At 36.7% G+C, this 27,707-nt stretch overlaps 1 protein-coding gene across 1 annotated transcript in view; it reads left to right on the forward strand.

Annotated features, from left to right (window-relative positions):
* The window catches only part of PCDH7 (protocadherin 7), a 598,799-nt gene that overhangs the window by 274,628 nt on the left and 296,464 nt on the right, over positions 1-27,707 (forward strand). Inside the window, exon 3 of the mRNA XM_042782922.1 lies at positions 20,643-20,859. Within this exon, the coding sequence (XP_042638856.1) occupies positions 20,643-20,859 (217 nt within the window). The remainder of the gene's footprint in view (positions 1-20,642; positions 20,860-27,707) is intronic.

Raw genomic sequence — 27,707 nt, forward strand, 5'->3', positions numbered from 1 at the left:
TAGCAGGCTTGCTAGGACTAGGTGTAGTCTTCTGATAAATTCCAAGGCATCATCTCTTGGGCTTTCCTCTGCTGTTGACTTCATTATTTGAAGTCTATCTCTGTAACTTTAACCACTTTTTCTACACTAAGACTCACATAACTATGGCATTAATACTCTGTCTGTGTTTTACCAATTTGTAATTGCATTCTTGTGTATTTGTGTGAATTAGTATGTACATTGGGATGGGGGCCTTGGTGACAGAATGCTACTGGATGCAGTCCTTGGTGTTGGGTCTTGCCATAGTAAATGTCTTGATAATGGGGTTTTGACTCCCACTTTATGTCCAGCTATAAGGAGCATCTCATTGTTAGCTATAACAATGACAAAGTTGATAATTGTTGTGGTATTAGCTGCAACTTTTTGTTATTTTTAGAAGTTTACAGATTTGAAGTGTTCAGAGAGATTCACAAAATACTCAGTTGAAATCACATTTTCGGTTCATTAAATTTCCAATATATTTTACTGTGCTGAACAGTATATTCTATGCTGTCAAAAACACAGCCAGATTCTTTTTCTTTATTCATTATACAGATTTAGTAATTTTTTGAAAAGCAAGATTGAAATTAAAAAAATATTAGCAAAACTACCCAATTATAACTACTCCTTCCCATGGACTGTGATCTTTTCCATCGGGAGAACTTCTTACCTTATCAGCTTTAATTCTGTACACTAAGTTGATTTATAACATTCTCAGGGAGTTTTCTCCTCATATTTCTTGTCAATTCAAATAGCCACACCATAGCCAAGGAAAAAACAAATTCCCTTGGCAACTTGAAAGCTCAGGTGTTATGCAAAACACTCACTGGAAAATATTTTAAACTTTTTAAGTCATACAAAATAAATAATATCCAAAGGGATGATGATCTTGGACATTATTTTAAAATCAACTTAGTATGGGGAGATACATATGCAGTGGCCTGCCTGTCGGACACCAATCATTTCTGGTTTCTTGTTTTTATTCTTTGCCCCACCCTGGAATGGCATATGCCCATGAGTGATGTCTCTTCAGGCCCATGGAGCATCACTGCTTCCTGGGTCTGATTCACGCAGCACTGAGACCCAGAAATGGAGGCTCCTAGTCTTTACTCTGCGGGGCAGAGTCTCAAGGCCCCCAGCTGTTGTTGGAACTAAAGATTCCAAAAAAGCAAAGCAAGGTGAAAAAGCACGTCGAAAAGGTGAATGAGAATGAATATTCATTTTGAGCTGTTTTGCAATCATTTTCAAAATATAATCTACCTGCTTTATAAAGAATTGAGGTGTTTCACAATGAAACACATTTTGAATAAGGATATTAAAGTATAAATAGTACTTCAGAAACCACAGAGTAAAAAGCAAATATACCTACTAATTTAGACTTATATGTGTACTGTACTTGAGTGCTGAGCTTTGTGGCAGCCAAAGCCGAATAATATCAGTATGATCCCCTTCTTACTTTAGAAATGCAGTGAGTTTTCAACCTTAATGACATAGATACTAAACCTTAACCCAAAATAATTTTGGAATGCAGCCCAAACATCAATATTTTTAAGTTTCCCAGGTAATTCAAATGTGCAGCCAGAGTCTAACAACAGCTGACTTGTATAAAACAAGGCAAGGCTTATTGACTTTCTATAAATGATTAAGCCCACATGATTGAAGGAGAATTATATACCTTTTTCTTTACAATTGGCTTAAATGCCACACACTACAGATAACATTTGGTAGAGTTCAAGTGTACGTGTCTAATTTTTCAACCTGAGGCATCCATGAAAACTTTATCAGACGTGGCTAAAGTAATTGATTTTTTTTCTTTTGCAGACTAGTTATCTTGTGTCATCCAGGTTCTGCCATCTTTTCTTTAAAATAGTTTGTGCTAAAATGTGGTTTAGTTGTAACAGTGTCTTTATCAATATGCACAGAAACCTCAGTGTCTGTTTATCAACTGCTTACAGTTCAATTGAGGACATGGTTTTCCTTTGTGAGCAAGAATCAACCTGTGTGTCACTTAGCAACTGTATCCCCTTGGCTAGGTTAACTCAGTGAGCCTTGGTTTTCTCTTGTGTAAAATGCATAGAAAAAGGAGTAGCTACCCTACCCATCGTGAGACTGTGACAAGCAAAGCTTTGAATGGGCACATGGGGACTGGTCAATGAATGTTAGGGCATATTGTTATGAGTTTACGTACAGACACTTTATCAACTGTATCATTAAGGAAGTTACCTTCTTTCAGTACGTTTTGGGAAATGTCTGCTATCAATGATTACTTACTCTTTGGAAAAATTTTCTCCTTCTATTGATCAGTTGCAGCAATATAGTAAGTCTCTTGCTGAATGATGTAGCTCTATGTTTTACTTCAGGGCCCCCTGACAAATCAACTAACGGTAATAAATGCTATTCCTAGTTAATCCATGGTCTGCCAATATAAGCCGTTGTCATTAAAAAAAAGGAAAGAAAAGGATGCCAAGACTATCTTGATTCACCTATAATAAAAGAGATAATTTAATTACTTGGTTAATTATTCATGTTATTTTTAATACACAGAATATATATAATGAGATCCAAGCCAAAGAAGGATTAGTAAGTTGAGCATTTTATTAGACTATACTCCATTTAGCAAACTATGAATGCCAAAGTGTCATAACTTTGGCATTTTACAAATGAAAATAAAGATATCAGCAAATTAGTGGGTAAAAAATGGCAATGATATAAATGTGTGGTGGGGAGAAGTTCAAAGACAAAATGAAAAAAGTCATAGGTCAAAATGTAAGAGGGTAAAAATAAGTTATTTTAGATACGGCTCCCTAGGTCTCTTGCAAATATGGATGTACCCGGATTACAAAGTCAAATGGAAATAGAAAAACTACAGGGTGGCCTTCTATTGCCTCACAGATTTGTTTAATTTATCCTCCTATTTAAAAATATCCCCTTTAAAATAAACTTACAAGTGCCAACATTTTTTTATTAAGGATATGGTAAATGAAATGAATTACACTTGTGGCATTTAATAGAGGTCCCTGTGTTGTACAGAGGTTTTTGATGGGCTGCCAACTTAAAGTGTTGCTGTTTGAATCCACCCAGCAGGGTCACAGAAGAAAGGCCTGTCAGTCTGCTTCCGTAGAGATTGTAACCAAGGAACCCTGTGGAGCATCTCTGGTAGCAAAGTGCCTAAGACACTTGACTGCTAACCAGAAGGCTGGCGGTTCAAACCCACCAGCCACTCCTAAGAAGGAAGGTTGGGCAATCTACTTCCTAGTGATACTGCCTCGGCAACCCAAGGAGGGGTCGCTATGAGTCAGGTCCAACTCGATGGCACATAACAACAACAACTCATGGGATCGCTATGAGCTGGAATTGACTCAATGGCAGTAGGTTTGCTTTTTTCCTTTTTTCTCCCTTTTTGGTGACATTTAATATCAAAATAATATATGACAGGTATTGGATAAAATAAATTATATTCTGAAATTAAGGATTAAAATTAAAATCTATGGCCTACAAGTGTTTCTGACTAGTCTGTCATTGAGTATCTTCAGCTTCCAAAAGAATCCATGAAATGCTAAAAAAAAAAAAACCCTCCAAACTCACTTCCGTGAAGTCTCCAATTCATAGCGACCTCTCCTTGGGTTTCCGAGGTGGTATCCCTACAGAAGTAGATTGTAGATTGCCCAATCTTCCTTCCGAGGAGTGGCTAGTGGGTTTGAACTTCCAACCTTCTGGTTAGCAGTCAAATGTCTCAGGTGCTATGCCACCAGAGCTCCCATGAAATGCTAAGGTGCTTACTTTTTATTCATGTAATAAATTTATATTATTCCTTTACCCTAAAACCTCCAATTTTTATACAAAGAACTCATCCTCTCATCCTTTCCAAAAGTGTCTCTACTAAAACAAAGAGGAAACAGGAAAGAAGGAAGTGAGTAAGAAGCACTATCTATAAATGTAGTAACTCTGCCAGGCCTCAGTTCGAGTTTATTAACTTTCCCCAGTGTGGAGTAGATTATTCTCAAAAATAAATATGTATGTTACAGTATTATTTTTTTTCCCCCTTAACATGTACAGAAGAATTCATTTTCTCCAAGTTCATGGAATTTATTTATTTGTTCGTTTGCCTATCTATCTATCTATCTATCTATCTATCTATCTATCTATCGATCTATCTATCTATCTATTTATCTATCTGGGAGCTCTGGTAGCATAGTGCCTAAGGCACTTGACTGCTAACCAGAAGGCTGGCAGTTCAAACCCACCAGCCACTCCTCAGAAGGAAGATGGCACAATCTACTTCCATAGTGATACTGCCTCAGAAACCCAAGGAGGGGTCGCTATGAGTCGGGTCCGACTCGAGGGCACATAACAACAACAACATCTATCTATCTATCTATGTGCTTGTATTAGCTCTCTACAAATCTTTGGCCCATGGATTCAAGCCTAGAGGGAAGAAGTGAACACCATTATATTTATATAAAACTGTGGTGTAAAGCGTTTTCCTTTACAAGATCTCATTGGCTCTTCCTTCCATTTTTGCAGTTGAGAACTCAACATTAATATTTACGTAGGTAAATGTGGCTTGCAAAGATTGAGCCAGTGGCCCAAGACTGTTCAATGGAGAGTTGATACCAGGAAAAGAAATGCTGATTTCCTGATTAGAAAGTCCACAAATTTCTCCATGTACAGTATTACTTATGTATCAGACAGGACTAAGATGTAATGTGAGGTAATTTTTCCCAATTGGCATCTCAGAGACCAGGTCCACTTAGTTGTTTTTTTTTTTTCCTGCTATTGCTTGGGTTGCTATTATGATTATTTTCACTGTAGTAAAATAAAGGCCATAATAATGCAATAAAGATTATTTTAATATTTATTACTTATTAAATTGACACTTTTAACAAAAAAATAAATAAGCAGTTGTTAGAATGATCATTCTGACAGGTGAGGTGGTCCAGCAATGGAACAACAGTTTAAAATTGAAGAAAGACTATAATCTCTTTTATAAATGTGAAGGCTTAGCCAAACTGCTCCACTGCTTTCTCCCTTTAGAACTCGAGGCTCCCTGACTATTGCAGCTAAAACAAATTACCATGATTTTTCTGTCTTAAAACCATACCGATTTGTTAATTTATAATCCTCAGGATCAGAAATACAAAATGCGTTTCACTGACCTAAAATCAAGGTGTTAGTAGGGCAACATTTATTCTGGAGGCTCTAGAGGAGAATCTATTTCCTAGACTTTAATAGCTTCTCTGGTGGTGTAGTGTCTAAGGCATGTGACTGCTAACCAGAAGGTTGGCAGTTCAAACCCACCAGCTACTCCATGGAAGGAAGGTTGGACAACCTATTTCTGTAAAGATTTTCTGCCTCGGAAACCCGAAGGGGTTCACTGTGAGTCAGAATCTACTCGATGGCAATCAGTTATCATTACTTTTTTTTTTTTTAAATAAAGTGTAAGCAAGTGAGATAATATGTGTGAGCTACAGAGATGCCAGTGGAAATGGAGTTCACCTGTGTAGCAGAAAATTCTGGCTGAAAACTTAGATTTCAACTCTGTTTAGTAATTAAATGCTTAAGTATTACTTCGGTAGCTTACTCCACTTGTCTGTTTTGATTCCTGTTAGACATTTTACTCCAGTCAAATGAGAGAAAGCTATTTAAGGACATAGATCTCCATTCCATGGAATATGAAAATCCATGGGTTTTAAATGTATGCAATTTCCTCAACATTTGACCAGGTGCAGTTTAGATGGAATGACTAAGATAGAAAAGTAGAAAAAGATAAAACAACCTGAAGCATCTGTTTGAGTGTATTCTAAAAGGCACCTTTTATTTTCATTCACTTCAGCACAGGAAAACTGATTCGAATGTTTGTGAAGTAGGCTCCTATCTATGCTTCTGTGTCTTTTAGTAGGTAATTTATTAAAGTTTAATATTTTGTTCTTACTGTCTTTGCTTATGTGTTCGTTGCTAATGATTTAGTTGCTTTACTTGGATCTACAGCCAACATTCATGGACGCAACAGTCAAGAAGTCAGGTATCTTTTTGCATTGTGCCAATCTGCTGCAAAAGGCATCTTAAAAATGTTAAAAAGCAAAAATGTCACTTTGAGGATTAAGGTACACCTAAACCAAGCCATGGTATTATCAATGACCTTCTATTCATGCAAAAGCTGGACAATGAATAAGGAAGATCGGAGAATAATTGATGCCTTTGAATTATGATGTTGGCAAAGAATATTGAATATCCCATGACGCCACATTCATGAACAAATCTGTCTTGGATTAAGTGTAGCCAGAATGATCCTTAGAAGTGAAGATGGCAAGGCTGTGTCTCATGTACTTGGACATGTTATCAGGAGGGACCAGTCCATGGATTAACACATTATGCTTGGTAAAGAGTCAGTGAAGAAGAGGAAGACCCTCACCATGATGGATTGGCACAGTGGCTTACAAGACTGGAGTCAAATAGAACAATGAGTGTGAGGATGGTGCCGACCTGGGCACCTAACAAACCCAGCAACAATGCTTTAATAGTTGGAAATCTGGGCAGTTTGATTGGAGGTTCACTTGATCCTCCAATATTACTCCCCTGAACGGCTGCAGGCTAATTCCAACTATGTAATTTATGATGTAGATTTATTGACCTCATTCAGCTGTTACTGCTACTGGAATTCCATGAGTGTGTAGGGTAGTCATGCAAAGCAATTGAACGGTATGTGACCTGAGCTTTTGATGATTCTCACAATGCCAGAAGAGAAAGAAAGAAACCTTTGCTTGTATTCTGTGAGGACTTTTGTAGGATTTATCCACAGTATGTCCACTGGAGCTCAAAGCCTGAATTTGCAGCATGTAGATTTTTCAGCACAGTGCAAGCACGTCAGTCTTTGTTGGATAAATACCACCAGTAAGACAGCTTTTTTTTTTCCCCTTTCATTAGTTGCCTGCCAATATTCTTTTATCACCTACCTAGAATTCCCTGTCTTCTTATCTGTGTGTCTGTAAACATAAATTTTTACAAGGCATTATGTAAAGTCCACAAGGAGTTGGGATCTGAAATCCCACTACAACCCAGCATACTTTCACCATTTGATTTCCTATCAACCTTGCTAAACTGAGGAATTCTGGTGGCGTAGTGCCAAGGCATTTGACTGCTAACCAGAAGACTGGTGGTTCAAATGCACAAGCCACTCCTCAAAAGGAAGAATGGGCAATCTACTTTAGTCCATAGTGATTCTGCCTTAGAACCCTCAAGGAGGGTTCGCTCTGAGTTGGATCTGACTCAACGGCAGTGAGGTTTTTCTTTTTTGCTAAACTTTGGTATTAGAACCATCTATTTAGGAAACAGATGAGTCTAATAGGCTCTAGCACATAGTAGAAAATCAACATTCTTGTAGGATTGAGTCAAAGAAATAATTACAGAAGAGGTGGTTTCAAAGGATAGATAAATTTTAGACAAAGTAGACATTTTCCATGGAACTGTTCTTTGGGAATGTATTTAGTTTTTGAAAATGATGTTAAGCCTGAAGGACCTATACCATCTGTCTAGCTTTTTGTTAATATTGGCATGTTTGATTATCATAGGTATTCTTTGTTTATGATCTTTGTTTGATCAGCAACTGCTTACTATTTCAAAATGCATGTACATTTTCAAGACCATGAAGTTTAGTAAGAAATGTCTTAATTAGTGAACTATATTTACTATATCTAAATCATCTATTTCAATCTTAATTCACTGATCCAATGTGTATCCTCTTACAATCTCAGAGAAATAAGGAACTAGAAAGAATCTGCTATAGCCTATCATTTTAAAGTTGAAGATACTAAAACTTAAAGATGAATTATTGTCTTAGATTTCAAATTTAATATCTGATCCAATACTTGAGTCCAAATACTCCATCTCCCCAGTTCAGGGTTATTTCCAAAAAGGACACAAAATATCACAACATGTTAATTAAAAGCAATTGACTATTAAGTACTTTCAAGGTACTATTAATGAAACGGGTAAAATAGATAAACTCTGCTTACAAGGACCTTACAATCTAGTTGAGAACTCCTTACTAATGTAGAAAAACATTAATAGAACAGAAGGATTAATAAATGTTCTAACAATGAGCTATATTGAGTGTCCTAGCAATTATACTTTCCAATAATTTGATATAAGGGAAGAGACCTATTATATAAAATCTTGAATTTTGAATTTCAGAGGATTAAAAAATAGCACCAACTACAACGTTGACAATAATGATAATAATAATAAAAGTCACGTTGTAGGGGACTCAGATATAAGGATCACATGATTGAATGGAGACCTGTGCAGCACTCAGCAACTGTGGACAAAGATGAAGCGTGGCTGGATTTACAGAATCTTCCAGGAAAGGAGTTAAGTGAATGAGTGGTAACCTGGTGGAAAGATCTGTTATGAATTGCAAAGATTAAAAATGGCAATGGAGAAAAAAAAATGGGAAGGCAAAAATGACCAATGTTAATGTGCTATTGATTAATTGAAAGACATATAAAAGATTAGAAATTAGCCCAGAACCCCTTAGTATGATGTAGGAAAGGTGAGCTCACATTATTTGTCAGTATCCCTTAAAATATCATGCACTGAGGTTTAAATTTAGATTTTGAAGAAAGATAAATGCCTGATAAAATGCAAATTGTTATCGAACCACTTGACAGTAGTAAACACCCCGCATGCATAAGAGGTGATTAAAAATACCATGGCTTGGGTTAGGCACACCTTAGTCTTGAAGAAGTCATCTTTGACAGACAAGTTCATCTCCCTTAGTTGTTCCTAGCCCCTCTGCACTTCCTACCTTGGGCAACAGCCTTGAAATAGAGCTGCCCACAAGTGAAAAGCAGCCCCCAAGTCCCAGCCTGCCTACACTTACAGAGTTCCTTAATAATCCAATGTAGTAGATATTGATTTATCTTCATTTTACTGATGAGACTATATACAGTGAAACCTATATTAAAAAATTATATACATGTATGTACATATGTGTGTGTGTGTGTATGTGTATATATATGAGCTCTGATGGAATAGTGGATAAGACACTTGGCTTCTAACCAGAAGCTCAAGAATTTAAACCACTAGCGCTCTGTAGGAGGAAAATGAGGCAATTTTCATCCATAAAGATTTATAGCCTTGAAATCCCAACAGGGGTCACTTGAGTTAGAATCAACTTGATAGCAGTCAATATGTGTGTGTGTGTCTGTGTGTGTGTCCCCTGATTCAATATAGGTCACAACATATATTTCAAAAGAGCATCATGTTTTCTGGACACTAACTATTGGAATTCATCCATTTCAAGTCATGTAATTTATCTGTATACACTGAAGGAACTGGTGGAAAACAAGGCTCCAGGAATTGAAAGAATACCACTTGAGATATTTCACCAAATGGATACAGTGCTGGAGGCACTTACTCGTGTATGCCAAGAAATTTGGAAAAAAGCTCTCTGGCCAACCAACTGGAACAGATTGCTATTTCAGAGATGATCCGACAGAATGTGGAAATTATCAAACAATATCATTAATACCACACCCAAGTAAAATTTTGCAGAAGGTAATTAAAAAACAGTTGCAGCAATATACTGATGGGGAACTTCCAGAAATTCAAGGGATTCAGAAGAGGACATGAACTACGGATGTCATTTCCGACGTCAGATGGATCTTGGCTGAAAGCAAAGAATACTAGAAAGATGTTTATCTGTGCTTTCTTGCCTATGCAAAGTCATTCGACTGCATGGATCATAACAAATTATGGGTAACATTGTGAAGAATAGGACTTCTGGAACCCATAATTACAGATGTGGCACCTGTACATAGACCAAAAGGCTGTCATTTGAATAGAACAAGGGGATACTACATGATTAAAACTAGAAAGAGTGTGTGTCAGGGTTATATCCTTTTGCCATACTTACTAAATCTGTATGCTGAGCAAATAATCACAGAAGCTGGACTATATGAAGAACGTGGCATCAGCATTGGGGGAAGACTCATTAACAATGCAGGATATGCAGATGACACAACTTAGCTTGCTGAAAGTGAAGAGGACTTGAAGCACTTACTGATGAATATTAAAGACTGTGGTTTCATTATGGATTACACCTCAACAGAAAGAAACAAAAGTCCTCACAATTGCACCAATAAGCAACATCATGATAAGTGGAGAAAAGATTGAAATTGTCAGGAATTACGTTTTACTTGATTGTACAGTCAACAGCCCTGGAAGCAACAGTGAAGAAATCATCCATCATATTGCACCAGGAAAATCTGCTGCAATAGACGTCTTTAAAGTGTTCAGAAGCAAAGATGTCACTTTGAAGACTAATGTAAACCTCATCCAATCCATGGCACTTTCAGTTGCCTCATATGCATATGAAAGGCGGACAGTGGGAAAGATTGAAGAAGAATTGATACTTTTGAATGGTGGTGTTGGGGAAGACTACTGAAAGTACCACAGACTGCCAGAAGAACAAACAAATGTGTTCTGGAAAAAGTGCACCTGGAATGCTCCTTAGAACTGAAAATGGCTAGACTTCATCTCATCTACTTGGCTCATGTTGTCAGAAGGGACCATTGCTTGGTAAAGTGGAGGATGAGAGGAAAAAGGAGAAAACCTTCTAGGAGATGGATTGACACAGTGGCTGCAACGAGGGGCTCAAGCGTAACCAGGATAGTGAGGATGGTGCTGGACCGGGCAGCGCATCGCTGTTGTATATGTTGTTGTTGTTGTTGTGTGCCGTCGAGTTGGACCCGGCTCAGCGGCCCCTCCTTGGGTTTCCGAGGCAGGATCACTACGGAAGTAGATTGTCCCATCTTCCTTCCTTGGAGTGGCTGGTGGGTTTGAACCGCCAGCCTTCCGGTTAGCAGTGAAGTGCCTTAGCCACTATGTACATAGGGTCCCTACAAGTCAGAGTTGACACTTCGGCACCTAACAACAACAACAGCATGTCACTTCAGCTGTATCTGCAAATTGGGAAGATAGCAATCTCTAACTTGTTTAAGGGTGGAATAAAGACATACTTTCACATAATAAATGGAAGAACTTTCAATAGTATAAAATAATATGTAAAAGTCAATTATTTTTCACCATTTATCATGATATATCATACATAATAGACATTAGAAATATATTTCTTTTATAAATGTTACATTTTATTTTTTGCGTTTGAGTCACTACGGAATACTGGGTTGATCTTCAGTAGCATAAAGTATTAATTGCATTCTTAGTTTCTGAAGTACATATTGTAACAATAATGTCAAATATGTAATTGCACACAAGGGAAAATAAACAGAGTACAGTCATTTAACTTCTTCTTCCCCAAATGAGTGTTTTAATTAACTGATCCAAATGTCTCAACATGTTTCTTTTTAATGGCCTTTCATCTGCTATTGACTTTAAAGGAAAAAGGCAGTTTGAAGTATGGAGATGTTGAGATGTTAGCAAAGAATGATGCCCTTAAATGGTTTAAAAACCTGATTAAAGTTCGTTTGAAGGTTCTGCCAGATATATTGTAGCTAATGCACCGAGGAATCCTAGATATGTTTGTTCAACAACCACTGACACTGGTTGAGAATATTTGCAGATTAATTAAGTTCCTGTTCATTTGCAAGAAAAGATTCCAGTGTCTTAGAGGCTCCTCTTTAAAAGCAAAATGTAGTTTTCCTTATAATACTGCAGTGTTCTGCTCCATGACTGTTTCAATGCTTTATGACTGACAAAGAGAGTCATTAGGAGTCTGTTTGATGGACATAACTAAGTGAATTGGAAAAAATAAAAAAAGACTTTTCATCCCGTTCAGAAATAATTGATGTGACTGAGACAGCTGTATGTGAGTTCCAGATAAGGAGACGATTTATGGAGAAACTACTGAAGCTAAAAAGGAAGGTACAGATTTAAAGTTCCCAATAAAGTTGTCTTTAAGACACAGAGCGGTATTCAATAGGAAAAGAGATTTAACCTGAGGTTCTTTGCGATACATGGCATCCTTAGGGTCCTATCCTCTTGCAAATAAAATCCTTATAAAGGCATCGTCAGTAGGTTATAAGAAATAGACTCCAAGGGGAAAGTATGTGCACTCTTATTTTCTCTTTATTGTAAGTGCTGTATATAATTACATTCTAATGTCTAACTATTTCTCCCCTTTTCTAAAATTTACCACTGTTTTATCAAAGAAAGCTATCCACTTTTTTCCTGTAGGTCCTTGTTTAGAATGTTTTGCTAATGTAGATGGAAGCTACATCTTTCTTTAGTGTGTCTGATTATGGGACATAATATGCCTATGTCTTACTCACTATCTCCTTATCTACATTTCACGTGTACATAGTAAATATCTGTTATCCAGCTATTTTGTGCATCAACCTGTGTTCCCCCCTCTTGTCCAGCTCCCAGTCCACAGATCTAACCATGTCTGTCAGGCTCACAGCTGAAGCAGCCAACTCTAAAAGGTCTCTTGCCAGTCCCATCCCCAATGCAGAACTCACTCTTACAGCTCTTTGAGCGAAAGAGGTGGCTGAGGTGGATTTTCAGGGAGTCCTTTCAAGAAGGGCCCACAAGTGGGCAGAAAGGCCCAGGAGGCGGAGGCGGCAGGGGAAGGTGCTGCGGCTGCTCCTCTCTAAAGCTCCCTTGAGGGACTAAGTTGACAGCACGAAGGGTACAGGGCTAGTTCGAGGCCTGGGGACTGTAGCAGAAGCTGGCTGCCACCTCCTGCACTGTGGCCTGAGCTACTGAGTTCCTCTTCAGAGCACGTGTTTGTCCCCAGGCGCCTGGCCTCTCAGATTCCAGTCCCTCCGAGGCCAGCAGAGTTCGCTTGTTTCTGTGGGATTCTTCCTGGCCTGTGCAGGGTGCTGGAGCTGCAGGGGGGCAGCTCTGGGTGGGGGTGGGGGGGGTAGGCAGCATGAGCATGGGTATCATCTCCCACAGACCATCTTGACCCCCACCCTGGCTGATTGCCTGAGCCCTTAGCTGCCAACTGTACCTATAGCCCAGCTGCCAGTCTCTGGCCCTGCCCTAACTGGCAGGGCCTTAGGACCCAGAGCATATGGTACTGGGGGCACAGCAGTTCTGAGGATTACCTTCCCATCCTCCTCTTCCTCTTCCCATAATGCTGATTTTGCATAATGACCTGGTCTTTGGAACCTAACCAAATGGATAAATGAGGAATGGATATAATTGTTTTTATGTTGTGATGGGTACTTTTTAATGAATGTAACAATTAAGAATGGAAAAAAAATTAGCATTTATTATCCATATATTAGTGAATATGCATTTGTTCTCTCTTGCCTTTCTCAGAAACCATAGATGAACTTTGTGATAAATATTTTTTAAGAAGTAGCACCTGGAAATGTCATTCATATTTGGTAACAATTACATTCTGAAAACATAATAACATATCAATGTTGATTTCATAATCAGTTTCCTCAAATGTGCAAATTACAAAGGGCACAGGTTATTATATCAGTACTTTAAAAAAGAGGATTGGTTATATCATTCTCTAAAATGAGGGGAGGGAGGGAAGGGAGCACTGCTAGATAGGTAGAGACAAATATTGATTTGGGTGAGGAGAAGGGCCATGTTCCAGATATGAGTGATCAACACGGTGGCATTGAGGAAGAGGAAGACAGAGAGAGGTGCATGGGAGGTACTTTTAAAAACCAAAGGAAAAATAAAAATAAAATGACTGAAACTAAATAGGTGAAATGAAAATAAAGCAGTTATTGCACTTGTGGTATAATTTGACTTTAGCTTTCTAGATATTTCAAGAACTAAATACTTTTTAGAAAATTAGTGCATCCCTCTAATGAATTTGAAACGTGGGGAATTAATCTTCCTTGAACTCTCAGAATGAGAGCAGGACAGGACGTGGTTCCTGGTCTGTATGTGAGTTAAAAAGAGCTGTGAGAACTTCCCCTCTAAGCCTTGTGGACTGCCTAGGTTTAGGGTTAATGTAAGTATTTTATATTAACAATCATGTCTATGAGATTTAAGAAAAATAAATTCTGAATCAAAGATTCACTGCATTCTCCCTCTTAAAATAGCTTAGTTCTTATAAATATATCTTTAGAACACCAACCCTCTTAAGGCCTCTAAATTGTAAGAGAATAAACTTCTACTTGTTAAAGCCATCCCATTTGTGGTATATTCTCGTCAGAGCAGCACTAGGTAACCAAAACACAACCCAAAAAGCAAACTCCTACCATTGAATCGATTCCTATCACAGTGACCCTATGACCCTATAGAACAGAATTGCACTGCCCCATAAGGTTTCCAAGGCTGCAAATCTTTACAGAAGCACACTGACTCCTCTTTCTCCTACAGAGCAGTTGGTGGGTTTGAACCACTGACCTTTTGGTTAGCAGCCAAGTTCTTTAACCACTGTGCCACCAGAGCTCCTTTTTTAGGCTGAGGTTAATTTTATATGGAAATGATCACAGCAGTCACACATCCCTCACCTTGGGCTCACTCACCAGCATTACCTATGAGGAGGGCAGGGTAGGAAGACACTACTATACTCAGTGTCCGCCACAGCATGAAAACAGCCATAGCACTTTAACACCATTGCCCACTGCTGATATGACCTCTAGATTTCCAGAAAATAACTGAAATTAAATAAGAATGGCAGATCCTGGTATCAAGTTTATGGTTCTTAAAGCCGTGGGATTCTAGTGTGTTTCCATCACCTCGATGATGAAAGAAAAGATAAAAGTTACATCCACTGACCAGGAAGTGCGTGTCTGGAGTTCGCTTTCCGATTTATTTGTAGAAACCTCTAAAATATCTGGGTAGGCTCAAGAGTAGCGTGTTTTCCTCAAGGAAAAGTCTCAGGTTTGTCCAAATACGGTCCAAAGTTTTGGGAAATATCATTTAAAATAATGGAAATATAGAAATTTTCATAATAAGAAAAAATACTGGATTCTAAATTGCTTTTGAAAAATGTGTATATTCTTACCTATATATGTTTGCTTGCATTTATAACAATAAAAATTTAGTATATTAATGGTATAATTAAATTCTACATGCATTTTAAAACTTCTGTTTAGAAACTTGGTGAATTCCGAGTCCAGCTCCATATTTTCTTTAAAAACAATTCTAAAACATAATGGAAGACAGCTCTCGATATATAGCTGTGGCCTGAGGTATAGTGCCTTTTATAGTATGTGTCTTTGAGGAAGCTTAAGGCTCTTTTTTATAAACTAGCTCATTAATTCCCAGAGAATTTAAGTTAGTAAGGGCTAGGTATTATTATCTCTGTTTTGCAGACCCTGAGCCTAAGGCACAAAAACCAAAGGTCAGCTAGCTTGTCTGAGGTCACCCAGAGAAACTATATGGTTGCTTAGAAAAGAATCCTTTTTTGTTTATTTGTTTGTTATTTCTAACAAACTTTTTTTTTTCCTATTAAACACACACACACATACCACACATGAGATTTCTCAACATGTTTTACTTTTCACCTTGCCTATGTAATCTTATTTTGAATTATTTTATCTCTTCATTCTAATTGTTTACCTGTTTTTCCTGATCTTTTTTTTTTCATTCCCCTCCCACATACAACCTCTTGTCTTCCAGTCAATTCTGATTCGTAGAAACTCTGTAGGGTAGAACAGAACTACCCCATAGGTTTTCCAAGGCTGGAATTATTACAGAGTAGAATTAACCTTAATAACGTGAATATAGTAGAGCTTTTGGGACCTTCATTTGCTGATGGGGCACAACTCAAAATGGGAAGAAACAGCTGCAAACATTCACTAATAATGAGAACATGGAATGTACAAAATATGAATCCAGGAAAATTAGGAATTGCCAAAAATGAAAGGAAACTTAAAAAGATTGATCTCCCAGGCTTTAGTGAGCTGAAATGGACTGGTATTTCCTATTTTGAATCAGGCTATCATACTATGTTGGGAATGACAGATTGAAGAGTAATGGCATCCCATTCATCATCAACAGCATTTCAAGATGTATCCTGAAGTAAAATGCTGTCAGTGATAGGATACTATCCATACACTTACAAGGAAGACCTGCTAACTCTATTACTCAGATTTACACATAATCTACTAAGGTCAAAGATGAAGATATTGAAGAGTTTTATCAATTTCTGCAGTCTGACAGTGACCAAACATGAAATCAAGATGTATTGATAATTCCTGGAGATTGGAATGGGTAAGGGAGCTCTGGTGGTGTAGTGCCTAAGGCATTTGACTGTTAACCAGAAGGCTGGTGGTTCAAAACCACCATCCACTCCTCTGAAGGAAGGTTGGGCAATCTACTTCCATAGTGATACCACTTCAGAAACCTGAGGAGGGGTCTCTATGAGTCGGGTCTGACTAGATGGCAGTGAATGAGTGAGTCAGTGGAAATGGTAAGTGGGAAACAAAGGAGAATTGTCAGTAGTTGGAAAATATGACCTGGTGATAGAAGTGACACTGGAGATCATATTATAGAATTTTGCAAGACCTGTGATGTATTCATTGCAAATACCTTTTTATAAAACCATAAATGGTGATTATACATGCAGACTTAGCCAGATGGAATTCACAGTAACAAAATTGACTACATCTATGAAAGAGGAGCTGTGGTAGCATAGTGACTAAGGCACTTGACTGCTAACCAGAAGGCTGGCGGTTCAAACCCACCAGCCACTCCATGGAAGGAAGAAGGGGCAATCTACTTCCGTAGTGATACTGCCTCGGAAACCCAAGGAGGGGGCGGGGGCTATGAGTCGGGTCCGACTGAAGGGCACATAACAACAACAACAACAACAACGTGGAAAGAGGTGATGGAAAAGCTCAATATTCTCAATCAAAGCGAGGCCAGGAGCTGACTGTGGCACACGCCATCAGTTGCTGATATGCAAGTTTAGTGCGGGATGCAGCGCACTCAGGTCACAGACCTGATCTGATGTGAGAGGAGTTTCCCGGGGTGTGGCCTGCATCACCTTTTATCTCATAAGTGATAAAAGGAGAGAGAAGCAAGCAGGGAATGATGGACCTGATTGCCTCCAAGAAAGAATAACCAGGAGCAGGGAGCAGAATGGCTCGTTTGGAACTGCAGTCCCCCGGCGCTGAGAACCTTCTAGAGCTAGCAGAAGATTAGTGCAAATGGAGATCTGCAAAGGAGGTTGAAAGGAGACAAGGATTTCCCCAGAAGCCACAGGATGAGAAAGCCTTCCCTAGAGCTGGGGCCCTGAATTCAGACTTTAGCCTCCTAAAGCGTGAGAGGATAAATTTATGTTTGTTAAAGCCATTCACTTGTGGTATTTCTGTTATAGCAACCAAGACCAAATCCACTGCCATTGAATCAATTTTGACCCATAGCAAGCCTTGTAGGGTTTCCAAGGATGTAAATGTTTACAGAAGGAGACTGCCTTATCTATAGCAGCACTAGATGACCAAGATACTAAGTATTTTTTTTAATATATAAACACATATTATGTTAAAATTACAACATTCTTCTATCATTAAATGTCATATGCAACTGAAAATATTGTATGGAATTAAAATATTCATAGTCAAAATAGATTAGGAAATCAAGAAAATAAAATGCCCAGTTTCATGGCAATAGTTGGATAGAAAATTGTTATTCTATTTTTGACATTTTTCTTTACCAACATAATCACCTGTCTCTCTGCTAGCCTAGCATTTCTTTCTGGCGGCACTGGCATTTAAGTTCTGATTATCAAATCACTGCTTCCACCCAGATATCACTTTGTTTTCTAATCTTAAATCAAAATGAAGCACTGTTTCTCACAATATTTTATTTATTTTCTCTTTTGTCTACTTATTAGTATAATTTATGTATTTCTGTATTCATTTTGAACTTCATGTATTTGTGAAAACTGATTCTGAAAGACTTTATAGTCAATAAAACAGAATTAAGCACAGTATTTAATCATCCTTTCTGTTTTTCCATGATTATTTTTAACCTATTGCTACATCTTGAAGCAATAACATGTCTGCAGGACTGTGGGTGTTCCTTCCAAGAATTCAATGTTATAATTAGAATTTAATTATTCAGTAGTATTTGCTGCATTTCTCTTTCATGCAGAAGAAAGTGGGTTTAGGAGACCTTCAGTGGTCTCATTTTTTGAGGTGAGACCAAGACATAAAGCAAATCATAGATAATTTGCAGTCAACTGGGATGACAAATGGAAAAAGTGTATAAAGGAAATACGTACATGTAAGATAAAACATAGCAAATGCAAATGGATTTCTACATTCATTTAAATATAAGGTAAAATATCAGTAACATAGTACTGTAAAGAACTAAGGGAATCGTTAGTGAAATGATGATCCTAGAGAGTTTATTATTGGTAAATTTTGGCTCATGACTTGTGTTTTCTTCATACCAGACTACATCTATTTATATATATTTGTAATTGGTCTTAAACACTGCTGTCCAACTTGGTGAGACATTACAAAAAGAAATATGTGATTTAAATATTCTGCCTTTGCATTTAGTTCAATCAGTTCTAAGAGCAAGACTTTTAACTAGAATTAAAATAAATAAATACATACATACATACATAAAGATTTTAGAAAAAGTGTACATTCCAAATAAACATATGCAAGCTGAACTGTTGATGTTGTTATGTGCCCTCGAGTGAGACCCGACTCATAGCGACCCCTCCTTGGGTTTCTGAGGTGGTATCACTATGGGAGTAGATTGCCCATCTTCCTTCTGAGGAGTGGCTGGTGGGTTTGAACCACCAGCTTTCTGGAACTACTGGTTTAAAATACAGTATTTAATCTTCTTTTAAAAATAAACGGACTGTATGTGGAGACATGTACTTGTCTTTAGCAAAGCTAATTTATGAATTTGGGGAAATGCCACAACTCTTCTGAGCTTTCCCATTAATGACCCATTTAGAAACCTTACTGGTCCCAATTGTGATTAGCGATTTGTGCAATTAGCATTCAACTTTTAAAGTTTCAAAAGAATGTTCCTTACCTTTCTTACTACTTTCTGGCAACATGAATTTTATACTTTATTGGGGAAAAATCTGATTTATAAATTTAAAAATGTGCATACATATACCAATTTCAAATTCATGTAAGAACTTAAAGGATACAGTTGCCAAGAATAATCTCAGACAGTCCCTTTTGATTTTACAAGCCATTTTTGGTAATAATTGTCCAAATTGTAATACCCAAATCCACTTCCATTGAATTAATTCCAATTCAAAGAGACCCTATATAGCAGAGTAAAACTGCCTCATAAGGTTTGCAAACCTGTTAATCTTTAAAGAAGTAGTCTGCCCCGTTTATCTCCCATGGAGTGGCTGGTGGATTTGAACCACTGACCTTTTGGTTAGCAACCAAATACTTTAACCACTATGGCACCAGAGCTCCTAAATTATGATAAACCAAAAACAAAACAAACAAACAAAAAAAACACCTCACTGCCATTGGCTCGATTCCAATTCATAGCAACCCCCATTGGGTTTCCAAAGTTGTAACTCTTTATGGAAGTAGATCTCCCCATCTTCCTTTTGTGGAGTAGCTAGTGGGTTTGAACTCTTGACCTTCTGGTTATCAGCCAAATGCCTTATCTATGATGCCACCAGAGCTCCTCAAATTATAATCGCATGTGCAGTTAATATACAGAAGTATATGTTGATGCAAGTATGTTATTCCTTTAATGAGAATAAAAAATTGCCATTTTGTCTCCTAGTTAAAATTATCTGTGAATTCTGTACATAGTAAATCATCAGTCCAGCCAACACCAGTAGCATAGAAAATGTGGGCTTAATGGATAAAGGTTTATAGTACTTTTTAAATACAAAGTAAAGAATGTACATGGCTTTACTTTTTTTTTTTTTTTTAACAAACCGTAAACAGTCATAATGAAAACTGCAGTACGTCTATTTCCACTCAGGACAGAGTAAAATTGCCCCATAGGTTCTCCATGGCTGTAAATCTTTATGGAAGCAGATTGCACATTTTTTGGCTGTTCATAATAAGCAAATACAATGGAATTTTTTAGTTTATTTTCCATTCTTAAAGGACCTTTTATCAATTATTTCAGTACTACCTTAACAATTTCAAAGCATATAGAAAATATTTCTCTAGGAATGAATTAATAAATACCTCTGATTTCCTATTAATGCACTTAATTTCCTGTTTATCAGCTGTATAATTAATACCATAAGTTTTCTGTCAGGAAACTCAATTTTCAAGTATTATGTTAAATGCATAAAATATTTAAAAATGGAAGCTTCTTTCAAAGGATTACTTTGATGTTAATTGTCTTCTCAAATCACTGACTCTTGTGTTTTTCGACAGTTTATTTGTGAAAGACAGCTTTGAAATGTGAAGACTACAGTATTGAAAAAAGTGGAATATGTGGAATTAACATAGCAGACTTAAATGTGTGTTTTAGTGAAATTGCTGTTTTCTTATCTCTGTTTCTGAAAAATTAAAAAACAAACCTTTTTTTCCGCCTGTAATAAAATATAAGCTCTAGGCATTGCCTCAGAGAATACATAGTTACCCAAATAGAGTTCACCATATCTAACCATTTTGTGTTGAATGAGTTGTCAGTAGACCTTATTGTATGTAATTCATGTATTTGTAAATAAGATTATTTACAATCTTATATCGTAGTGACATTCAGAATCTTTTCTTTTGCAGCCATTTCGTAGAGTGACGTTTTCTGTTGTGAGTCAGCCTCAGGACCCACATCAGGGGTCACTGCAGAGTTGCTATGACAGCGGGCTGGAGGAGTCAGAAACACCAAGCAGTAAGAGTTCATCAGGGCCAAGACTGGGTGCCCTTCCACTCCCAGAGGACAACTATGAAAGGACCACGCCGGATGGCAGTGTTGGTGAGGCAGAGCATATGGAAAATGGTAGGGGCAAACACAACATCCACACACATAATCACACTAGTGAGCCATGATAAGTAGACTCACGAAGGTCAGTGTAAAGCCAAAATAAAATAGCTGACACTAAAAGTATTTGATTTTAAATTATAAAGATTTGCTAAAATACAAAAATGCCAAATAAAGGAACATAACTATGCCAATAAACTTTGCCAAATTTGCACCATCATTTTAAAACAACTTGTCAGAAATAAACTTGCTTACGAATAATCAGAGTAGTAACTGCTGTGAAAGAAGCAAATTAGTGCACAATTCCTGAACAATAGCAACTGAGAAAGGTCACGTGTTACTGTTATCTTCAACTCATTTTTGTCATGCAACTATTTCTTCAATTGTCCACTGCTAGTGAAAGGAAATGACAATAAAAACACTTTGCTCAACTTTTTTTTTTGCCCCTAGGTATTTAGAAAGCCATTTTCAAACCCCTCTTTTTGAGGAATAGCTGAAATGCAGAGAAGGGAAACATTATTTCCTTGTTCTTCATAGTTCACCGTAAATGGCCATGAGAACCCCCTCTTATTCACATATGTGGTTTCTGTCTTTTTTGTGCAAGGAAAAAGAACGAGAGAAAATTATATTATTTTATATTCTTATTATGTTATAAAGCAGTTCTCATAATTACTACAACAATTAAACTTGTATTTTCCTTTAAGTTGTAAAATTAGTTTACAAATAGTATTTATAAGACTTCCTTATTTGTTTATATTTCCATAGAAAAAGGGTTTATTTTCTGAGGAATAGGTTGCTTCCAAATACTGAAATGATAATGTTCTTACTAATTTCATTATTATTTCAAGTATAACAAGAATTATGGTTATACGTGAAAGGCAGTGGAATCACACACATTGTCTCTTTGGTGAAAATTAGGGATGGATTTGAGATGTCCCGCAGGTGAAATAAGACATTCTATTTTTGTTTTTCATCATATACCAGTTTCCGTAGCGATAATATACAAGTAGAGCATATTAAAATAGGAGAAATTCAAACTCGGATTATTTTCTTGCATAGTATAACACATCTTTAGAAGTTAGTATATCGTAACTGACTCTGAGTGAAATTATTGCTAAACTAAATCATGTTAAATAATTATTTTGTTTATATTGTTACCTGGGTGAGTAGAAATGATCTCAGGGTCCGATGATCCATATACGTCTTGATTAATTATCCAGAGTTTAAGTCGCAGTTTGCCTTATGGCCATGAAGCCATGCTTATCTGTGTGTATGGCGGTGTGTGCTTGTATGCATGGGAGTGAGTTTATTGTGGTTTTGAAGATTTAACTTTATTTTCTTTTAGTAATTTTTAAAATGAGTGTAAGAATTTTCATATGAATTGCAATATTTATGAAACAGCGCAGGCAAAAATGTTTGAAATGATTTACACAAAAATAATGAAAATATGTTTAAAATACTGCAATGACATAGCTATATAAAAAGTCAGGATTAATTTAGGGACTTTTTTTCCTCTGAGATTACTTTTTGATGATCATATATAATTTTCTTTGTATGTAAAACATATTATGACTATAAACAACACGATACATAATAAATATTTTTTGTAGGCCAGTTTCATTAATAGAAAGGGCTTTGTATTTAAATTATTCACATATTCCAATATTGTTTTCTGTTGTTTAGTGAGTTTATGGGGATTCAACACATTTAAAATAAGAAAAAAAAAGATGAATTATTAAAACATAGTTATATATCACAGACATATGTCTGTTACTTCTAAGGAAACATAACATCATGGAAAACATAGCAGGTGAGCTTGTTAAGAGAATAATAATTTAACTGAGAAAAATTTCCCAAGGAAGATGTGTAGTTGCTTTTTGTTACCACGTTTTAAGTCCTGTCAATAGCAAGGACTATAATATTGAAAGTGATTTTTCCTGACTTTATATGTGACCGACACATTTGAAATTCAGGGTTTATATAACCATTTGTCATCTGCTCGCTGTGATTTGTGTTATCCCTGATCTATAGGTAATGACAGGAGGAGATGTGTTGCACTTTGCATGATCCCAATGTAGCAGTTGACATTTGAGTAAGAATTTTATTGGGTCCAAGTTTTCAGACTACTCATCTAACTGTAAAGTGTAATTGTATTGCTTCAATCCTGGTAATTTCATCTTCAATATTAATGGATCATTCTGACATAAATAGCACTGGAATTAAAACCTGTCAAGTATTCATTTGTCATATTTAATTGGAATCCAGGTAATCTGCGGTGTTTTGGTTGGATAGGTTTTAATCAGCATTTGGACTAGATATTCATTTGGATTTTTCTTGAAAATACTATTTTGGATGTTGTCCTTGCTCCTAATTATTATTACCTCAAATATTTACCTTCAATTTTCACATCTATGAATCAATACCATCATCACTAAGTGTGTTAAGTTTCATTGTAGAATTTAGAAGATAATTTCCAATGCAATAACATATAACATTCTAATGTCATGATACAAACCAAACAGGAGTTGAGACAGTTAGTGATAAAAAGAAGTTATCACAGATGATATTACAAGGGGAAACTGAAACCCAGGAAAATTTAATAAGCAGTGAAATGCATTTTTGTTATATAGAAGTTTTAATATATGTTTTGTACTTCAGCAAAATAAACACAAATTCATTAAAAATTTTGTGTGAGGATTCGCATTATAACATATTTTACCCTGTAACCCAGTCCAACTGGTACTGAATGAAGAATGAGATTTTATTTTCTAATTAGCCTAAGAAAGATAATATACTGTAAGGCTAAGCACAGCTGCTTACAACCTGAATACAATAATGTGAAATAAGATCTACCATTTTAATAGTTCCAGTCAGGGGTGTTTATATCACTTGGGGCCTTTAGAAAGTAAAACAATGATCCTAGCATTTTTTAAAATACTATTTAAAAAAGTATATGTGATATATATATATATATATATATATATATATATATATAAAATCTTTAATTTATTATTACCAACCTTATGGTAATTATATCAGGCTGACCCTTTCATATGATTGAGAAATTATTATTGTTTCATTAAAATAAATTTAATGGAATAAAGTGTTTTATAATATTAAGTTCATGATGGAAATTTGGATAATGATAAAATATTTGATAACAAAAATGATAAAATAATTAGAACCTACTATATTGAGAATTAGGAGCTCTGGTAGCATAGTGGCTAAGGCACTTGACTGCTAACCAGAAGGCTGGTGGTTCAAACCCACCAGCCACTCCTCAGAAGGAAGATGGGGCAGTCTACTTCCAGTGATACTGCCTCAGAAACCCAAGGAGGGGTCGCTATGAGTCGGGTCCGACTCGATGGCACATAACAACAACAACAACATATTGAGAATTTGAGTGAAACCAAGGATAGGTGTAAAAGCACTATCATATTGAGGGCAAATATGGACTATGGAAGAGCTTGCCATTATCTTAATTATGAAGTGGTCTTCATACTGCGTGGAATGTGATGTAACAGTGTCTTTAGGTCTCACTGTATATACGTTCAATAATTATTTCCAAAGGCGCTCCGACTCATCTTTTCAAGGCCAGTATGTCCTTGGCTACGTGTGTCTTGATCAGATAATGGGAGTACACGCTCAGCTGCAGACAACCACCCATTTGGCCTGTACTCCAGCATTGCCATCAATATTGGGTAGGTCATTTACTCCTCCTGGGTCTGCTCCTGATCATCTGGAAGGAAGTTAAATTAACTCTGAAGTCTTACCCAAACACAAAAATCTGTGATTCTCTGTTCACATCGATCTTTCTCCTCTCTTTTGCTCTGCAGAAAAGAAGCTTGTATGTCTGTTAGTGAGCTGGTGAGTGAATTTGATTACACGTTATAATGTGGGCAGGGCAGAAGTTATTCTAGGGCTCTCCTCTCAACCCACATAACATATGTGCTTTCTAATAGTAGATAATGCAGTTATTACATAAATTAGAGTGGACTGAGTCAAATGGTGTGATATCTGGCCATGTGGGTGGAAAGAGTGGCACCACAGCAGGCCAGTGTGGGAGAGAGTTTGAGAACTTCCCTCAAATGACACTGTGCAACAACCATCGCTAGATCTGATCTGACCCTGAGTGCAATCCCTTTGGAAAACACTCATTATAATTAAGACAACTCACAATAAAATAGGCACATTTACTTTTCTTGCTTGATAATGTAAAGCAGGGTCAGATCAGAGTGAGCAAAGGATAAAACGATATATATTTTCCTATAGATAATTTATCCTGATAGGAAAAAAACATAGAAATAAGTCAGAATCGAAAATAAGAGTTAAGCAATTACACGGCTCTTTTAATGAGCTCAGAGATCTGACCACTCTGCATTCCTGGTTAATTTAATATGCCTCTTGACTTTCTCATATCTTTAAAAACACCTATGATTTTATAGATTAATAAGATCGAATTCCCCACTTCTGCAATTTCTTGCATGTTCAGACTTATAAAATGTAGGTTCAGTTATTGTTGTGTTTGTTGTACACGTTTTGAATCTTGTGGTTCTTCACTCCACATGTTTTAACCAGTGAAATGATGTAGAGTACATTCTCCTTGAGAATTAAAACACAGATCAGTCCTTCAGGAATCTATTTTATATCTGCCATGGACTTTTCACATTGCTTTCAGATATAAATGGCAGAATATTTGAAATTTCTTTGGGAATGAGCCACCATGTTTTGTTATGGCCAATAGCAAGGAGAATGGAGACTTAACTCAAGTTTTCTGTATGGGGAATAAAAGACTTCTTTAATGTTCTCCCACCTCCATAATTTTTAAGCAGCCTTCTGTATGTTCACTGTTATCTGGATGCTTTTGGTTTATCTAGATGCTTGTGCAGCAAGGATCTCTTTCATCTTTCCAAAGATGAAATACTTAGGAATAAGCACAAGACTTCAAAAACAAACGCCTCACGTAATTTTATTTTTTCCTATAGAAAGAGATGAACATACTTTGCTAAGATTCATGATAATGGTTCTCTATTTCACTGCATCAATCAAGTTGCCAGTGTCTTCTACTTTTCCAGCCACCTCTTAAAAGGCTCTTTAGCTCCAAAGTATCATAAGAAGTACTCATGTCCCACTTTGGGGCTGTACTATTTACTCCTAGTTCCCAAAAGTGATTATAGAGTGAGTATGATTATGGAGAAAGTCTGTAAGCCGAATCCCAGCCAACAGAAGTGTGTGCTACAGCAGCTTTCCAGTTGTAAAACAAGCCACAGTATATGATTCTAAAGAAAGCATTGTCCTAGAGGAGAATAGGAATTGTTACAGATACAGTTTATAAAACAAAACAAAGTCACTGCCATTGAGTGAGGTCGGACACATAGTGACCTGCTAGGGCTGAGTTGAACTGTGCCATAGGATTTCCAACTGTAGATCTTTATGGAAGCAGACTGCAGACCTGCCCCATTTTTCTCTTTTGGAGCAGCCAGTGGGTTCAAACTAAAAACTTCTTGGTTAGCAGAGATTTATAGAGTTTTAACCACTATACCACCAGAGCTCCTCCAATAGTATGAAAACAGGCTTTGTAGTTAATGACATCAATTTGAAATGTTTACCTTTGTATTAGTAATGGACTTTTGTCCTCTCTTCCCTTCTTCAGTTACAAATCATAAAATTGTGGAAGGAACTAAATGAGATTATAGCATATAATTTATAAGTAAATTATAAAAGTAGTAACAATTTCAATATATCGATTAATAAATTATTTACTACACTCGTTTAAACAGTGATGATAGCAATTACTGGTAGGGTTAATTTAAGTAGATTTAACAAAGCATTATGGATTAAAGAGAAGGGATTCATAAATGTTGAGCCTGACAAAGACAGTCTTCTAAAATCACTAGCAAGAACTGTGTTCTCATCTGGAATATTTTCCAGCCAGTTCCAGTTTCTCCCTTCTTGAGAATATCATGGAGTTAACCCCCAGGGAAGGCCTTTGTGGCAGGCAGTGATCTAGAACGTTAGGACGGAAGTCTTCTGTCTCCTGGAATCAAATCAGCCTGACTCTGTGCTCTTTTTTACCCAAGGTGGGGAGATACCATTATTATTTTTCTACATTCCCTTCTCTCATATTTAAATGTTCGTACATCCTATATTCAGTGTTTCATTTGAATACAATCTTGTTCAGGTGTGTATTTCTCTTTGAAACCACTGTGAAATATTCACAGTAAGCTGATAATGTGCCCAATTAGTATGCTTATTGGAGTCTCACCTTCTTGGATTTTGAAATCTCAATATTAATAATTAACCGTGATAAAATGTGTAGTGATTATTATCCTTTTTATTTTAATTTGGTCTTTTAAAACTAGATCACCCTGCTGATACGACATTTGAGGAGGGAATGAGTTCTCATCGAGTCTCAAAGTAGTTTTGAAGGTCAGCTTTTGGGTTTGTTGCCTCCAAACTCTCTCACCCTAGTTCCAGCACATTTATTGGCTAATACCCTTTGTGTTTAGTTCTTTATTATTTCCCAATGTATTCTACATGTGTGTGTGTATGTTAGACTATATGTAGTTTTATGTTTCTTCTTATTTTTTTTGTCTAAATTCATGTATTTTTTTAAACAACAACTTGATGCCACTGAAACATTTGGAATAACACTCATCAGCATCTTCTGTGTAATGAAGGCGCCCTGGAGCTTGACTCTTACAATGCAGTTAGCGCTCTGAACCTCAGAGGTTAGCCTACTCACTGAAAAAATGTTTCATCCCAGTATTCTTCTTCTAGGTAAAACAGTATTCATTGTTACACCTCTGTGGCAGGTGCTTTTTGTATGTAAAGTAATGTTTTGTTTAAAAAAAAAAAAAAGAACT

The sequence above is a fragment of the Orycteropus afer genome, unplaced genomic scaffold, assembly GCF_000298275.1.
Source record: "Orycteropus afer afer isolate SDZICR_OR568_19922 unplaced genomic scaffold, OryAfe1.0 scaffold00514, whole genome shotgun sequence".
Lineage (NCBI taxonomy): Eukaryota > Metazoa > Chordata > Mammalia > Tubulidentata > Orycteropodidae > Orycteropus > Orycteropus afer.